At 43.7% G+C, this 19,192-nt stretch overlaps 1 protein-coding gene across 1 annotated transcript in view; it reads right to left on the bottom strand.

Moving 5' to 3' along the window:
* Nucleotides 1–19,192, bottom strand: part of TNPO3 (transportin 3) — a 228,239-nt gene that overhangs the window by 5,916 nt on the left and 203,131 nt on the right. The window contains exons 20-22 of the mRNA XM_063926695.1: nucleotides 14,392–14,559; nucleotides 13,856–13,968; nucleotides 12,341–12,435 (exon numbers count right to left, since the gene is read on the bottom strand). Of these exons, the coding sequence (XP_063782765.1) occupies nucleotides 12,375–12,435; nucleotides 13,856–13,968; nucleotides 14,392–14,559 (342 nt within the window). The 3' untranslated portion in view covers nucleotides 12,341–12,374. The remainder of the gene's footprint in view (nucleotides 1–12,340; nucleotides 12,436–13,855; nucleotides 13,969–14,391; nucleotides 14,560–19,192) is intronic.

Below are 19,192 nucleotides of genomic sequence, written 5' to 3'. Positions count from 1 at the left end.
TAACAATTCAGTATGATACTAATAAGTTACTGTAAATATTGTGGCTGCTGTTCCGGGTGCCTATGTTTCACTTTTCCTCCTCTCTTATTCTCTTTACTGTCACTGCTGTACAAACTGTATTTTTTCACTTCTCTGCTTTATTAATAAATGTTATTACGCTATACTAAGTCACTGGATTAACTGTCCTTTCAAACCTTTTGTCACTGTCCCTAGTAACCAATACTTCTTTCTATCCTACTTGTACGCCATGGTATCCCTTTTCCTTTACACCAGTCTCGCTCCTTTTTTCCTTCATCACTTATCCCCTATTACTCCATAAGCATCTGCATCCTTTATCTCTGCTTATCTCCGTCTGTCTATAACTCTGCCCCACTGTTACTTCTTGTGCACCAACTCGCTTGATTATATGACTTCAATGTCTAGGAGGGTTAGGGGGGTTCCTGATGGAATTACTAAAGGTAAATTTTGATCAATTTAAAACATAACATTGATGCTGTACTTCCAAGGCCATACAGAGCTGAAGCCAAACTTCGACTGCTCCCCTTGAAGTCCTTCACTTAAATGCCCTTTCACAGCGGTTTTGGTATGCTCTCCTATCACTTGATTAATGTCCCACTATTTCTCTCATTCAGCTCATCACCTTCTATTTGATCCGTTTCACCACACTCCATTAACTGCCCTCTTACAGTCTCACCATTTCTTACCTCATCACTTTCCTTCTATTTCTTTCCCTAAAACCTTCTGTACCACTAGTCTGCCAGTGACTCCTCGGGTGAGACAAATCAGTTTAGAACAGCTGTTCTGTTAGCTTGAATCTTACATGGCCTGAGCATCCTACGCATTTGATGCTGGAATAGAAGTAGAGGAAGACTAGCTCTGGTCATCTGATAGGGTCTCAAATAGGTCTAAGCAATCCGTTGGCTATCATGCCTGGCAACTAGCATCAGATTAGTAATAGCTGCTCTGTACAATTAACACATTTATTCCTGGATGCTTCTCAATGGTTGCAATCAAGTATTTTACTACTGTATGTACATTATAGTACATTATTGTACTGTATTGTACAACACTGCTTTATGTTAACTCTCAGTTATATGTAAATGCTGAGATGGATCACCCTATAAGTTATTACTAATTAATCTTGTCCTAATCCATTAAAAAAAAAAAAAAAAAAAACAACTTACAGCTAACATAACCGCTTTTACAATTGTGGCATATACTTAAAACAGAAAAAAAAAATTGTAAATTAAAAAATGCATCTTTATTCTAGACCGCATAATGCAGAACTTGTGTAAAATCAAGAATTTTCTACATCTCTTATTCCTTTTCTCTAAATACATTAGGCGCCTTGGGCATTATTGGTTTTCACCAACAACAGAAGAAGTCCCTAAAAGAGTTCGGTTAGTATCGTTCTAACCACTTAACTGACAATTTTATCCAAAAACACACTTTATAAGTAAATAAAGTAAATACCATTTACTAAAAACGTATAAAAAATTACTTTAGTTGCAATATATATATATATATATATATATATATATATATATATATATAAATAAAAAAAATCATACTTTTTTTTATAGTTGCAAAAATAGTTTTTTCAGACATCGGGGACATTGCAACTTTAATGCGACCATGCCAGGTAAGTGGTTAAATCTAGCACAGAGATCAGAAGCTTGGCTTCCCATCCAGGACTTCAGAGCCTTAATTCGGCAACAAACCGTGACCATCTCCCAAACTCTAAAGGATGCTGTATGCCATTACAAATGTAAAATTCCATATAGCAAGAAGAGGACTTCTGTAGATGTGGTGGTCCTCAGCCATCGAGGAATCCACTGATGCATTCTCGGAGACAAAAGCATGCCTTTTTTTGTCAAATGAGGCGTTTGCACTATAACAAACTACACTGCCCCAAGTGTGAAGCCATTTTTCACAGAAACTTAATACAAACATTAATTGTCATTTCTGTGAAAGCCACCTTGCAACTTTGTTGTTCAACCCTTGACAGCAATGGGTATTGTTTCCACAGGACAAGTTAAATGTGTTCTATAACCTTAGGCAATCTCTGGAACCAGACCGGATCTGAAGCAAAGTCAACAAATCTGTCTTTATCAAGTGATCATCCTCCAGGTAAGATATACAAGGTGTTGCTATTAAATAACGAGACTGATATTTATGTTTAAGTACATTTTAACTCAATTCCTCTTCTATGTACTCCCCTTCTGCATCCACACACCACTGCATTCTTATTTTCCATTGGTCAAAGCCATGCTGTCTGCACAGCGTTCTCTTCTTTAACCCAGTAACTGATACAAAACGAGTTCCCTTGTGTACAGATTTGACTTTAGGGAAAATATAGAAGTCACACGCTAGGGCGAGTATGGAGGGTGTTCTAGCACTGCAGTCTGTTTCTCAGCTAAAAACAGCTTCAGAGAGAGCTGCGTGGGCTGGTGCGTTGTCCTGATGAAGGATGAAACCATTTTTCCACAACTCTGGCCTCTTTCTTCTGATTCTTTCCTGCAAAGTTTCTAGAACATTTTGTAGTAATTGATGTGGTTATAAATAAAAATAAGTATAGAAAATAATAAAATGAAAATAAAAGATTGCAGCTGTAGAAATGAGAAAAAGTTGGAGGAAAGATGAGGACAATAAGAAGGGACTCATCTTACCTCTAACTTTCTTTGCTGCACCCACCTGTTTTCTCCTTGTTTCTCCTATTTTCTAATTTCTACAGCTGCAATCTTTTATTTTCATTTTATTATTTTCTATACTTATTTTTGTTTTTTATTTATAACCACATCAATGACATACACAACACTTAGTTAAAGCCTTCAAAAACTTGATCCCCTGATCCAGAAACTGAACAGCTCATCACAAGCGCAGCAAGCTATCAGCTTTTTCCCATTTTTGTAGTAATGTTGGTTCACTGTTGCACCTTCTAGTACCCAGTCTCCAGAATAACACTTGATATCAAAGAAAACAATTAACATGGCTTTGAATTTGGATTTGCTTTAACATGCTTTATTCATTCTCGTGATGGTGTTTTCCAGTGCACAGACTGGTGTTTTATTTCAGGATCGTATTGGAAGATCCATGTATCAACACTGCTAATAACGTTCGCTAAAAATTGTGAATCCGCTTGAATTTGTTTAAAAATATCTGTACAAATTTGCTTTCGGTTTTCTTTCTGCTCCACAGTGACTGGCCTAGGAACCATCTTAGCATAAACATTTGGTCATGTTGATCATCTTGATGGAAAACTTGTTGGTCATCTTGATGGAAAACTTGCCTAACAGTTTCGAATGTAGATTGTAAATGCAAAACTCTGTACACATTCTAAAATATACACACAACCTGTTACCAGTAGGATATATAGACTATCAATAGTGTAGCTATGTCAAATACAATTTATTGTAGAGCTAAAGGATGATAAAAGGCAGTAGAATATGTTAAAATCCAAAACTGGATTTTAATACCTACCGGTAAACCCCTTTCTCGTAGTCCATAAGGGATAATGGGGCTTACTTAATACGATGGAGTATAGAAGGGGTCCAAAGAAGACGGTGCACTTTAAATTTCTTCAACAGGGTGTGCTGGCTCCTCCACTCTATGCCCCCTCCCACAGGCAGTTATAAGTAAAATAGTGCCCGAAGGAGAATGGAAATACTTGAGAGAAAGAACATAACAGCAATGAGTGGGGAGATTCACACACCAGCACACCAGAACATAAAACAACCAGCAACGGCTGGAACAAAACAGCAACAGATGAACAGGTAACTTTTGGAAAAGTAAAACCTGCAGAGAAGTCAATGCACTAAGGTGGGTACCCAGTATCCCTTATGGACTACGAGAAAGGGATTTACAGGTAGGTATTAAAATCCCATCTGCAGAACTTCACAAAGGTGTTCTTCCCCGACCAGGTAGCAGCTCGGCATAGTTGCAAGGCTGAGACTCCACGGGCAGCCACCCAGGAAGACCCCACCAATCTTGTAGAGTGGGCCTTCAGAGACTGTGGAACAGGTAAGGCTGCAGACACATAGGCCTGTTGGATAGTCAACCTAATCCAACGAGCAATGGACTGCTTAGATACAGGACAACCCTTTTTCTGCGCATCATATAGCATGAATAAGGAATCAGTTTTTCTGATCTGAGCCGTCCTCTTGACATAGATCTTGAAGGCTCTCACAGGATCAAACGACTTCGGAGGAACAGATGTACCAGAACTGGATGGGACCCCAATTGGTTGATCCAAGTGGAATATAGAGACAACCTTAGGCAGGAACTGCTATCTAGTCCTAAGCTCGGCTCTGTCCTTGTAAAAGACCAAGTAGGGACTTTTACACGATAAGGCCTCCAATTCTGACACGCCTAGCAGAAGCCAGGGCTAATAATATTACCATCTTCCACGTGAAGTACTTGTCTTCTACCGTCATCAAAGGTTCAAACCAAAAGGACTGTAGAAATTCCAACACCACATTCAAGTCCCTGGGTGCCATGGGCGGCACAAATGGAGGTTGCATGTGGAGAACTCCCTGCAAGAAGGTCTGAACTTCTGGCAACACTCAACTTCTTCTGGAAGAAAATTGAGAGAGCTGAAATCTGGACCTAAAAGGGAACCCAGACATATGCCCTTATCCACACCAGCCTGCAGGAAACGTAAGAGACGTCCTAAGTGGAACTCTGCAGGTGGATATGTGCGTTTCTCGCACCAGGAGACATATCTCCTCCAGATAGGATGACAGTGTTTTGACGTTACAGGTTGTCACGCCTGAACCATGGTTGCAATAACCTTCTTGGAAAGGCCTTTGCGAGCTAGGATGTTCCGTTCAACTTCCGAGCTGTCAAACGAAGTCGCCGTAAGTCCGGGTAGACGAATGGTCCTTGCTGCAGAAGATCTTTTCTCAGTGACAGAGGCCAAGGGTATGTCACGGACATGCCCACAAGATCGGCGTACCACGCCCTCAGAGGCCAATCAGTATTGCCTGGACTCCCTGATTCCTGATTCGTTTGAGCACCCTCTGGAGCAACAGAATCAGAGGAAACAGGTAGACCACCCAATAAGGCCAAGGTGATGTCAACGCGTCTATTGCCCTCGCTTGAGGGTCCCTGGTTCTTGAGCAATACCAGAGAAGCTTCTAGTTGAATCGAGAAGCCATCAAGTCTACCTGTGGGCAGCCCCACAAATCGATGAACTGTTGAAACACCTGGTGGTGCAGATCCCACTCTCCCGGTGGAGATCGTGGCGACTGAGGAAGCCCGCTTCCCAGATGTCCACCCCTGTAATAAAGATGGCGGACATCGCTCTTGCGTGTCTTCCTGCCCAGGGGAGTATTTTTTTTTTACACCTCTCGCATGCAGGCTGTGCTTTTTGTCCCTCCTTATCGATTTATGTAAGCCACTGTCGTGGCGTTGTCCGACTGAACTTGGATCACCCGATCCCCGAGCAGAGGAGAGGCCTGAAGCAGCATTGTAGATCACCCGAAGTTCTAGAATGTTGATTGGTAGAAGGGCTTTGTGGGTTGACCATCTGCCCTGGAACTGAGCCCCCCTTGGGTGACAGCTCCCCATCCTCTCAGACTCGCATCTGTCATGAGGAGGATCCAATCCTGAATCCCAAAACTGCTACCTTCCAGAAGGTTGGAGGACTGTAACCACCACAGGAGGAAGATACTGGCCTGAGGTGACAGATGTATTATCCGGTGCATCTGAAGATGTGATCCGGCGGACCACTTGCTCAGGAGATCCAATTGAAACGTTCTGGCATGGAACCTTCCGTATTTTATTGGCTACCATCTTTCCCAACAATTTTCTGCAAAGGTGGATGGATATCCGAGTAGGCCGTAGGACCAGTCGTACCATCTCCTGAAGTGTTCTCGCTTTGTCCTCTGGGAGGAACACTTTCTGGGCCACAGTATCCAGAAACATTCCCAGGAACAGGAGCCGCTGAGTTGGCTCCAGGTGGGACTTCTGTAAATTGAGAATCCATCCATGGTGTGACAGAAGTTGGATAGTGCAGTCTATATGGAGCAATAAAAGCTCCCTCGAACTTGCTTATTAAGAGATCGTCCAGATAAGGGACAATATTGACCCCCTGGACACGGAGTTGGATCATCTCCGCCATCAACTTCGTGAAGACCCTCAGAGCGGTGGACAGGCCGAAGGGTGGCACCTGGAACTGTGAGTGATTGTTCAGCAGGGCAAACCGCAGGTAAACCCGATGAAGAGGCCAAATTGGGATATGAAGGTAAGCATCCTTTATATCCAGAGAAACCACAAACTCCTGTTCTTCCAGTCCCGCAATCACTGCTTTCAGAGATTCCATCTTGAACTTGAAAACCTTTAGGTAAAGGTTCATAGATTTTAGATTCAGAATGGGCCTTACCGAACCATCCGGCTTCGGTGCTACAAACAGGTTGGAGTAATAATCCTTACCTCGTTGTTGTAGTGGCACCAGAACAATGACTTGGGACTGGACCAACTTTAGGATGGCCAATTGTAACGTAACTCGTGTATCCTCCAAAACTGGTAAGCTTGATTTGAAGAATTGTTGGTGAGGAGCGCCGCCGAACTCCAGCTTGTAGCCCTTTACCCAAGTATCCTGGCAGGAGGTTTCTCAGATGCGGCTGAAGTGACGCAATCGAGCTCCCACCTTGAGATCCCCTCGGGGTGGGGGCACCATCATGCTGAGGCTTTTGAGGAAGTTGAACTGGTACTTGGTTCCTGAGAACTGGCGGTAGCTGTTGTATTGCCTTACCTCTGGTGCCTCTGTTGCATTGGAGGCACCTCTGGCTCTTGATCTGAACCTGGTAGTCCAAAAGGACCGGGTAGACGGCCCCGGGTAGGAACGACTAGCCGGCGGGGCCCTAGAGGGGAGAAATGTGGATTTTCCTGCAGTAACCTTAGAAATCCACGAATCTAACGCAACCCCGAATAGCCACTCTACTGAGAAGGGAATAGCCTCCACACTGTGCTTGGAAACCATGTCCGCAAATCCACAGACGCAGCCACAACGCCCTGCATGCTGACACTGCCATGGTAGTCCTAGCATTGATAGTGCCTATTTCCTAGAGAGAGACACACAGGACACGTGCAATGTCACGAATGTGTCTTATGAGGGTCACCGTAGTGACCAGGGGCATATACCCCGTAAGGCTCTCTTGAATCTGAGTCGGCCAGGTATGGATGGCATGAGTCATCCAGCAACCCGCTATCACAGGTCTTTGTGATACGCCAGCCGCTGCATAAATAGATTTTAGTGTGGCTATTTTTCTATCCCCAGGGTCCTTTAGTTGAAAGGAGCCAGTAGCTGGTAACACCACCTTATTTGAGAGGCGGGAGATCGATACGTCCACGGCTGGGGGTTCTTCCCAATATTCCCTACCTTCTGGTGTAAATGGGAAAAGTGTGTAAAAACCCTTGTAACCTGATATTTTTTATCAGGAATTTTTCAGGCTTGCTTAAATAGGTCATTTAGTTCTGGAGAATTAAGAAAAGTGACACGGAGCTTCTTCTGTGCTTGGAAAAATGAGTGCGGTACAGCCATGTCTTCCAAAGGGAATTTTAATACATCCCTGATAGCAAGACTGAGGGACTCCATACCCTGTTTAGGAGTGGAATCCTCTGCAATAGGGTCTAATTCTTGCCCCTCCTCCTGTACTTCCTCAGATTCCGAGATTAAATCAGTTAGCCAACGCACTAGTGGCCCTGTTTAGTGAGGGGGGCTGCTTTTCATCTATTTTAGCAGCCAGATCTGCAACAGCTTGTTGCAGTTGATGTGTTGTCTGTTTATTAGCAGATTTTATGGCACCGAGCCAGGATGGCTCCTGACCCTCCCAGTCTCCTCACTAACTTGGGAGGATTGACCTCATTGCTCACATGATATAGAACCAGTGGTTGAGGGAGAGAATCTGGTGTGACATACACTGCATAATAGGTGTTTGACCATGTTTACAGTAAACACACACACACACACACACACACACACACACACACAGATAAGGTACAATAGCAAGCCTGCCCTTACTGTACGTGAGAAGGAGACCCAGTGAGAGGTGGAAAGCACACCTAGCCTGTCAGACTCTGTAAGACTGCAGGTTAATAAAACATATCACAGTAAAACTGGATTGTTGTCCTTTGCAGGACACTATTGTGTGTACTATAGCGACTCTCTCCCTGTTATACACCCCTGTATGTATCCCGGAGTGCTGGAAGAGCTGTGCGTCCTTGCTGCTGCAGCGCTGGGTAGAGGAAGGCGCCAAAATGCAGCTGGTCCCGCTCTGAGGAAGCTCCGCCCCCTGTAATGGCACCGAAGCTCATGTTATTCTTTATCCTGGCAAAATGTCTCCTGACAGTGTAAAACCTCACAGTGTTAGTTAGTTTCCACTCCACTGCCAGTGGACACAGGGGGGCTATAGCGGGTCGTCGTCGTCCCCCCTGGAGGGTCCTGTATGCCACCCCTGCGTTGCACCGCACCAAGAGCCGGGGGACCCCCCTAGCAGGGCCCCCGGTTTGTACTCACCTTCAGGCAATGTTAGGGGTGTGCGGCATGCTGAGATTGTTCCGCGGGGCACTTTGCCTTGGCGGTTGCAAACAACCTCTCAGGACGGTGGTCCTGCAGCGGGAAAGCGGCTCTGATGCCTTACAGAGGCCAGTAACCGCGACCCCCCCTTCCGCAACGTGCAGGTATACTGTTGCCCAAACAGTATACCGAAAATAATAAAGTTTAAAATAAACTGAAGAAAAATTCCTCTCGTACTTCCAGCGTGTGCATCCTCTCCTGAGGGCACTTTTTTCTAAACTGCCTGTGGGAGGGGGCATAGAGGGGAGGAGCCAGCACACCCAGTTGAAGAAATTTAAAGTGCACAAGCTCCTTTGGACCCCTTCTATTCCCCATCGTATTAAGTAAACCCAAGTATCCCTTATGGATGCCAGAGAAAACACAATAAACTTAAAATGCATTAAAAAAAAAAAAAAAAAAATCAGATGGCCTGGGACACTGCATAAACGCAGTGAATACAGCCCGGTGGGTGAGACCCTCCGAATTCTTTTTAGTCTTAATGATTTAATACTGGGTTCAGTTATTTGAGCAGCCAAATTCAAAAGGTAGTTCCTGTCTAGGACACACTGTGGTGAAATCTGAAAGGTAGCTATACTAAAAAAGATCAATAGTTGGGCACGTCTTACGTGGATATGAGCAGTGGTTACTCTGTATACCTAACAAGATCACAAGTACAGTCTCTTAAGTAAGCTGCATCTCGAGTAGTAGTGCACGTCTCACATACTGTAGGTATAGTTTTGTGACAGTAGATCTGTATGACTGCAACAAAGTCACACATACAGTGTCCAACACGAGTGGCATCCCACCCCTTAGTTACCATTCCGGTAAGTAGTATATTCTTCTTTCCCCCGCCACAATCAGCTGCTGAATTGTTGGTGTTTCTGTGGCACTCGTGATGCCGGTACCTCCTCTTTACAATGAAATATTGCCCAGTTGATTAACTGATCCAGTCTGTTTGAGGTTAGGTCCCAGGCAATTTGTGTGTGCACGCTGGGGTTCTCAAGGGCATTCAGTGATGCTGACAGTTCAGGTAAAGTTTGAGAAAACACAGTCCCATCTTTATAGAGGTGCAGTTTAGTACATATCTGGAACCAGTGAGGTCCACGAGAGGTGGCAAAGGTCCAAGTGTTATTTCCTCTGCACAGTGTTGCTAAAAAGGACTGTGTTTGGACATCTATCCATCAAATTTGGATAATGTCATGTTGCTCTTTTGTTTCAGTGACTGAGTATTGGAAATTTAGTCCTAAGGTAAGAATGTGCTAAGTCCGGAAACCTTAAGGCGACTATTTCTCTAGGTGTCCGAGATATATGATGATGTTTATTTTCACTTTTCGGTTTTAATAAATGTGACATTTATATATTATTTCTATCTAATTTATTTAGTAAAACAACATGGTGCTGTCTCTTTCTATTATTGCCATTTGCTCTACTGGAGCGGACAACCCCATTCCGGTTGTTATTTTACAGCATGTCGGGTACCTCCTTTCCCTAGAGACAAGCATGAAATTGCACTGGTAAAGGACACCTCCGATGAATCTAGGTGTGGTGTCCAGCACCTGTAGATATGCTACTGCCATCTAATCCTGTTTCACAAACAAACCCAGAGAACCTGTTTCTAGGTTGCCAATGGCTGTCTGTGGCCCCTAATCTGTCATTGCAGACTGGGGGCCAGTGTGGTGGCAGTACACAGCCCAGCGCACTACCTACAACTTCCCCTAAAGTAGGGGTGGCGAACGTCCGGCCCATGGGCCGTATAAGTCTCACACGGCCACTTCATCCGGCCCGGCTCACCTAACCCAGGGAGATGCCGGGCACCCGCTGAGATTTTGTTACCAGCGGGTGCCCGGCTCCTTCCCCTCAGCGACAGCCAGAGGCAGGAGCTCACTCCTGAGCTCCGGCTTCCAGCTCAGGCAGTGTGCGGTGCTATGGGAGAAACGTCATAGTTTTGAGGAGCGTGTGGCCAGGCGGAGGGCAGCGGTCCGGAAGCAGGAGTGGGGCAGGTTTATTTGTGTGTGTGAAGCGGCACTATTAGGGGGCATATCTACTGGGAGAAAAACCTACTGGGGGCATAACTACAGAGGGGAAAACCTACTGGGGCATTATCTACTGGGGTCAGGCTCATTTTATAAATTGATAACTTTTGTATGGCCCCCCGAAGGATTTTATAAATATCCAAACGGCCCTTGGTAGAAAAAAGGTTCCCCATCCCTGCCCAAGAGTGATAGTGACCTAACAATGCTACCTACTTAGCCCTTAGCTAAGGTTTCCAGACAGCCCAGTAAGGTTGTCTGATTCAATATAGCTGTAAAAAAAGAACATATAGGGAAATAGGGGTGCGGTATGATATACCGGCAGATGGGATGTCGGCCGTCACTATACCGGCATCGAGTCCCTTCTGGGCTCTCTACGCTTCAGGCCCATTGGCTTAGTTCGCCACAGATTCTATTCCCACTCGGTTGGTGGCGTGGGGGGATTGGTAGTGTCAGGGGTGGGATATCCCGACCGCCAGTAAAATGTGAGATGTCAGTCTCCTGACCGCCGGCATTTTAAATACATCCCGAGAAACGGGTGTGGATCATAGGGTCGACAGTAACTAGGGCGACACCTGAAATAGGTTGACACAGCATTAAGTCGACATGTAGGTTTTTTTGGGTGTCGTTTTCTTCGGGAAATGACCGGGAACCCCAATTGGTAAACCATATCCCCTCGCATGGCGAGCGAACACTAGGCTGATGACCTGTGTGCTCATGCAGGGATCACTAGAGGTGGGAGTTTTCACAAGATGTTTATACATCATGTCGATGTAGCTTCCTGCTTAGCCTCAGTAATGAGGTGAAGCAGAAAGTGTTATAGAGGCATGGTCCGTGTCGCTATAATACATCTCCCCATCTATAGGATAAATGTAATTTCCTGCGAGCATCGACAGATCACGTTGACTCTGCCCAATGTTTTAAATGCTTGCTTGCTTTTAAAAGGCAAAACCTGGTTGGTTCCATTTACCCCTATAGTTGATTAGGATTGTAATTGTACAAATCAATGAACTTACCACTTACACAGCAGTCTCTTTTTTTGGGACTGAACGAATGAAAATAACTACCTTTTACCTGCTTTTCCCTACAAGTCAGCCATACGTAAAACAGGAATGCACAAGACTATGCTACAAAATGAAAGCTCATCAGTCCACCCACAATATAACCTGAATAAAACTCCCCAGGGTACAGCATATAACAGAAAAGTAATTTGTAGCCAAGCCAACACAACATCTAAATCTGACATCTAGTGCGGTCACTAAGATATAAGATTATCAGCAGTCATGATGGGGCTAATTTGCTAAATGTAATCTTATGCAATTATAGCAAGCCTTTTATAATAATGTCTGCACTAAACCAAGGTTACCCCCAGAACAAAAGGAGTCCGGATAATCGTAAGGTTTATTCTTCGTTATTACGCATAAAAAATATATTTGCAGTCTCTGACTGAGCTTTACAAGGCAATGATTCATTACTCTTCGCAGGTACATGAAGGATAAACTGGAGCGAATGGAAAAAAAACTTTCTAATGTTCTTTTTTTTTTTTAAAAGACTAAGCTTTTAAGACTTACATTGCCTCCATCGTATACCCACACAACCTCAACTCCTCCAGTACCACATTTTAATCCACGGTCATTACATATTAAGGGCTTAATCTTCTATTTGCTTGTTCAATATATCCACAGTACCCAGTCCAGTTAAAGACACCCCAAGCATCCACATGGAACATGTGTGATGCAGAATAGATACTTACTGTGGAAGACAGGCTAGGTGGTGTAAGAGCGCAGCTATCGGAATAACCTGGTGAAATCTCTCAGAGCCCAACACACCTGTTTACATTCCTCAGCACTGCAAAACACACATCATCTGTTATAACTCCCAGCAGAGAAACTTATTGGACAGTCTTTACTTTTAACAGTAGGCCAGTGATGCTCTTATACGTAAAAAGCATAAACAATGCTACAGAATACTCCCAGCAGAAAAACAGTACTGTAAAAAAACAGTTATAAATCAGCATGATTACAGCATTCTTATTTTAATTATAAAACATAAGATTCCTTTAACATTGTGCAAGTGGAGTAACCAATATTGAGTTTCAAAATGTAGTGCTTTTGAATTAGTGTAATTTCACAAAATTTAAGTTATTTTTGTTAGTGTCGTTTTGTGTTTTAGCATTTAAACGTATACTAGTATGCATGTTGTAGAGGTCTGTATATTTACAATGAAATGCTTGCATATGCTTGGAACAGTGCTGCCATTGTGTGCTCAGGTTCAGTGCATGTGTCTTATAGCTATACTAGAGAGAAGGTACACCCCCCTTCCCATCTGTGGGAATGATGCATTACATTGATAGCACTAAACGCAAAAGTGTATATATGGTTACAAAGTATCCTGGGTCACCAGACTGCCAAGGAAATGCTACCATGACCTCTAAGATGGCAAAGCCATAGACCCCCGTCATGCTCTTGCATAACATCTTCAAAACAGAGCCCGACGACTGGTAGCTTGCCTTGTAACAGGCCATTATTACCACCGCTTCCCCTTCTCTTTTTATATGTTCCCTACCTCCCTGCGCCATTGTGTTACTTGTTTTTAATTATATGTTAATTCATTCCACTTCAATAGCTAATCCACTGACTGTTTCCTTTTTACCACTGCTACTGCCCCTGTTGTCGGCAATGATAACTTGATATTGTTCTTGCTGATACCTTGATAGTATTCTGTGTTATCTTTTCATTAGAATAGGGAAAAAAATATATTTTATAAAAAAAATAAAAAAAAGAGCCCGACAAGGCGTTTTCAAGAAAAGCCTGACATTTTTATTTAGTATTAAGATGAAAAAGTGCACAACTGCAACATCCTTTTCTTTTTATCCCCTCCGTTAAAAAAAAAAAAAAAAAGAGGAAAGAATCAAGCTGAAATACATAACCCCAACCCTAGTGAGTTGCTACTGCAGGACTTTAAATCACCTGTGCACACAGAAATACCCTCAGCTATAAGAAGCGGGACAAAATCACTCAAACCTAATGTAAGGCTACTGAATAATTGGGTGTGCCTTTACTTTCACATATGGCTTCTCCTTGTTCATCAAACTTATTGTTGAATAAATACTAAATAAAATATCTGTTATGGATTATTTGTCACATGAGATAATTGTAAAAGGTCTGGACTTTAAAATCAATTTTTTCTATTAATGTCCGGATATTTAAACACAGATTATATATGTGTACTTTTTTATTCCCATGACTGTGGCTCAGTATGACCATACCTTGTGACTTGCTTATGGAAGTCTGTTAACTGTTTATGTGTTACTGTAATTGCTCCCCCTGATGTCTCCTTTGGTAAGCCTTTCAAAGATGTTTCCAGCCATCTACAAAATGTCTGAAGAGGGAGAAAGAACGCAATTATTAATTCATGAATTTACTACCAACAGTAACGGCTGCACTTCAATGATTTAGGAAAATACATCAAAATAAAAAACAAAACTAAAACCTTCTCTTTTACTATAGTGTGTCTCCAACCACTCCTAAAAAGCTATATGAACCAACTACACGACATACACCATTTGTATGAGCGAGCTATTTCAATATCCAGATACGCTGTTTGGCCTTGCACTCTACGGCATTGCTTACTCAACATGTGGTCTTCCACCTGTGGTGGAACTACACATCCCAGCATGCTGTGCCACAGTATTAGCATTTCCTAATAGCAAAACTGTGTCAGGGCAGGCTGGGATGTGTAGTTCCACAACAGCTGGGGTTTGTATGTTGAGCACCCCTGCTCTATGGTATCAGCTTTCCTTACCGGCCTGTCGAAGACCATGATCTCCCAGATGACTTCAGCAACATCAGGCAAGGTGTAGGGAGGGAGACAGAAACAGCACACCTGTAGAATCTGACTGACCAGCTGCTGCCCAAACTGGCCCAGTACTTGTTGGATCAGGCGCTTGCGTACCTCAAAGTTCTCCTCGTGCTGAGTGAGAAGAAAGATGAGCTGTTATGAATAAGACACGACTTCAAGGGTGCAAAACCTCTAACGTTAAAGTACTTACCCTAATGAGCACACCAAATTAACACATTCATTGAGTTAATTAATAAAATAGACATATAAAAATATACAATTGATAAACAGAAAATATTTACAGCCTTTTTGAAAGGCAAAATGGAAAGCATATTTGTACTCAAAGTTAAAATGAATAGTAAAAAAAAATCCCAAAGGGTTGAAGTGGCCATAATGGGTCCTAGTGGCATCCGCACATTAAGTGCAGAAGGCTGATTCTGCTAGCAGCCTGTGGAGCTGCGAATAGAATCTGCCTACTGTAATCAGCAGATAATAGGATTTTGGTACTTTCCAGGTAAATCTTTTTCTTTGAATCCATAGGGGTCACTGGAGTACTCTTGGGATATGGACGGGTGTTAGCAGGGATAGGCACATTTAAATATTTAAATTAGTAACCCTCCACCCCCTCCATACTCCCAAGATACCTCAGTGTTTTTTACGGAGCCGAAAAGGAGCGATAGAGAGGATGAACAATGGAGAATTACATATAACATTATAACATAACGGACAACAATGAAGTTAACACATAACGGACAACAAGAAAGTTGACACAACAATAGATAACAATCACCTTAACGTTTGAACAAATCAGTGAGAATATGTTACCATAAGATATACTGAACAAGCCAGGTGAAACTGCTCTGGGTGGGCGTCCAGTGACCCCTGTGGATTCAAAGAAAAGGATTTACCTGGTAAGTACCAAAATCCTATTTTCTTTTTCATCCACTAGGGGTCACTGGAGTACTCTTGGGACGTACCAAAGTTTCCCCCTTGGGCGGGAGAGCTGTTTGGCACTTGTAACAGTAGACGGCCAAAGCTAGATGCTGATGCCACAAATGTATCAAACTCGTAAAAGCGCACAAACGTGTGCACTTATTACTATGTAGCTGCACGGCTAAGCTGCGTCGTAGAAACTCCACGACCTGCTGCCCATGACGTTCCCACAGAACATGTGGAATGAGCTGAAACTGACGCAGGCGGTTGTAGACTAGCATGAAGGTAAGCCTGACGTGTAGTCAGCTTAATCCATCTAGCCAAGGTATGCTTGGAAGCTGGCCAACCTATCTTGACTGCATCATAGAGAACAAACAATGCATCCATTTTACATATTGTTTGATGTTTCGGGCTACATAAACGCGAAGTGCGCGTACCACATTCAAAGTGGCTGGAGTTCCTGAACCTTCAGAAGAAACCGGAACTACGATTGGTTGATTGATGTAAAAAGAAGATACTACCTTTGGTAGAAAAGCAGGATTAGTCCGAAGTTCCGCTCTGTCATCATGAAACACCAGATACGGGGGCTTGCATGACAAGGCACACAATTCTGAAACACGCCTTGCCGAAGCTGAGGCTAGGAAAAACACTGTTTTCCAAGTTAGAAACCTAACATCCACGTGTTATAAAGGGGTAAAAAATAGAAGACCGCCCAAAATCGAAAAATTAATTCAAGTTCCATGGCGCTGTAGGTGGTATAAATGGAGGTTGAACTCTAATGACACCTTGCAGGAAAGTGTGAACTGTTGGCAAGAGAACCAAACGCCTTTGAAAGAAAATTAACATGGCAGAAACCTGCACCTTTAGTGTAGCTAGACGTAGTCGTCCATCTAACCCCGCCTGTAAAAAATAGCAGAAGACGGGACATCTTGAAAGAGGTCGGAAACTTCTTAACTTCACAACAACATACTGTATATAAGCTCACCAACTTCTGTGATAACGAGCTGCTGTAACTAGTTTCCTAGCACGTAACATGGTTGGTATAACCGACTCATCTTAAGAGCGGTTTCTACAGCCACCCTGTCAAATGCAGCCGCGCTAAATCGGGGTAAAGGAACGGACTCTGTTGTAGTAGGTCTGGACGTAGTGGAAGCGCCACGGATCATCTGCGAGTAGACCGCGGAGATCCGAGAACCACGCTCTCCTAGGCCAATGAGGCGCCACTAGTATGACTGTTGTGGACTCACCTTTGATCCGCTTTAGCAACCGAGGAAGCAGCAGAAGTGGTGGAAATAGAAACGCGAGGCTGTACAGCCACGCTATTGTGAGAGCATCCCCTGTCTTTGGATCTCTTGTTCTAGACCCATACCTGGGTATCTGATGATTTTGGCGAGACATCATGAGATTCACCTGTGGGTAGTCCCACCGCTGAATTAACGACCGGAACCCTTCTGGATGTAAGGCCCAATATTCCTGGATGAAATTCCTGACTGAGATAACCTGCTTCCCAGTTGTCCACTCCTGGAATGAACACTGCCGATAATATCACTTGGTGATATTCGGCCCAATTCAGAATTCGAGCAACTTGTGGCATGTCCATGCGATTTCGACTTTCTCCTTATTTGTTGCAGTATGCAATGTCCCTTGCATTATCTGACTGAACCTGAACAGTTGGAGATGGGAATATGCAAACTGCCTGTTGCAGAGCGTTGTAAATTGCCTCGAGTTCCGGGACAAGTACTGACAGCAATTTTTCTTGGTCGCTCTTCCATCTCTGAGACATGTGTCGCTCGAAAAATCCAATTTCAGACTCCAAACCCTTTTCCCTTGGTGAGATTTTGTATATGGAGCCACCAGAGTAGTGATAGTCCGACCCTTAGAAACAACCACACCATCTGATGAAGTTGTAAAAGAGCCTGATCACAGTGTGAGAAGATCTAGCTGAAAAGGACGTAAGTGAAGTCTTCCGAACTGGAGTGTTGGAAAGACGCCAACATTCTTTGTAATAGTCTAAAGCACAAGTGTATTGAGACTGTTCGTGGTTTGAGCACTTACTATACCCGATTACCAATACATAGTGCTTTCTCCTCTGGCAGGAAAGTTTGTTTAACTACCTATCCAGAGGTATTTCTAGATCTTGAATCTGTTGAGACGGGACCAGGCTTGTTATACTGAAGTCAACAATCAAACCGTACTGAACGACAAAACCTTGAAGAGAAGGATGTCTAAATACTGAACTATTATCATTGCCAGAGCCCTGAGCTTAGCAATTATTACAGACCTCACGTTTGTGAATAGCTGAGGAACTGATGAGATGCAAACAGTAGTATCTGAAACTGATATTGGGCTTGTTGTACTGCAAACCTTAAGTCTGCCTGAAGCGGTAGCCAAATTGGAGTGTGTAAGTATGCATTCCTGAGATACAGTTAAAATAAGAATTTACTTACCGATAATTCTATTTCTCATAGTCCGTAGTGGATGCTGGGACTCCGTCAGGACCATGGGGAATAGCGGGCTCCGCAGGAGACAGGGCACATCTAAATAAAGCTTTTAGGATCACATGGTGCGTACTGGCTCCTCCCCCTATGACCCTCCTCCAAGCCTCAGTTAGGTACTGTGCCCGGACGAGCGTACACAATAAGGAAGGATCTTGAATCCCGGGTAAGACTCATACCAGCCACACCAATCACACCGTACAACTTGTGATCTGAACCCAGTTAACAGTATGATAACAAAAAACGAAGTAGCCTCTGAAAAGATGGCTCACAACAATAGTAATAACCCGATCTTTGTAACAATAACTATGTACAAGTATTGCAGACAATCCGCACTTGGGATGGGCGCCCAGCATCCACTACGGACTATGAGAAATAGAATTATCGGTAAGTAAATTCTTATTTTCTCTAACGTCCTAGTGGATGCTGGGACTCCGTCAGGACCATGGGGATTATACCAAAGCTCCCAAACGGGCGGGAGAGTGCGGATGACTCTGCAGCACCGAATGAGAGAACTCCAGGTCCTCCTTAGCCAGAGTATCAAATTTGTAAAATTTTACAAACGTGTTCTCCCCTGACCACGTAGCTGCTCGGCAAAGTTGTAATGCCGAGACCCCTCGGGCAGCCGCCCAAGATGAGCCCACTTTCCTTGTGGAGTGGGCCTTTACAGATTTAGGCTGTGGCAGGCCTGCCACAGAATGTGCAAGTTGGATTGTGCTACAGATCCAACGTGCAATCGTCTGTTTAGACGCAGGAGCACCCATCTTGTTGGGTGCATACAATATAAACAACGAGTCAGATTTTCTGACTCCAGCTGTCCTTGAAATATATATTTTTAATGCTCTAACAACGTCCAGTAACTTGGAGTCCTCCAAGTCGCTAGTAGCCGCAGGCACCACAATAGGCTGGTTCAAGTGAAAAGCCGAAACCACCTTAGGGAGAAAATGAGGACGTGTCCGCAGTTCTGCCCTGTCCGAATGGAAAATCAGATATGGGCTTTTGTATGATAAAGCCGCCAACTCTGAAACTCTCCTGGCTGAAGCCAGGGCCAATAGCATGGTTACCTTCCATGTAAGGTATTTTAAATCTACCGATTTTAGAGGCTCAAACCAATGAGATTTGAGAAAATTCAAAACTACGTTCAAATCCCACGGTGCCACTGGAGGCACTATTGGGGGTTGTATATGTAGTACACCTTTGACAAAAGTTTGTACTTCAGGCACTGATGCCAATTCCTTCTGGAAGAAGATTGATAAGGCCGAAATTTGAACTTTAATGGACCCCAATTTTAGGCCCATAGACCATCCTGCTTGCAGGAAATGTAAGAATCGACCCAA

This window comes from Pseudophryne corroboree, chromosome 6 (assembly GCF_028390025.1).
Source record: "Pseudophryne corroboree isolate aPseCor3 chromosome 6, aPseCor3.hap2, whole genome shotgun sequence".
Taxonomy (NCBI): Eukaryota; Metazoa; Chordata; class Amphibia; order Anura; family Myobatrachidae; genus Pseudophryne; species Pseudophryne corroboree.
This window is presented reverse-complemented; position numbering and strand designations above follow the sequence as displayed.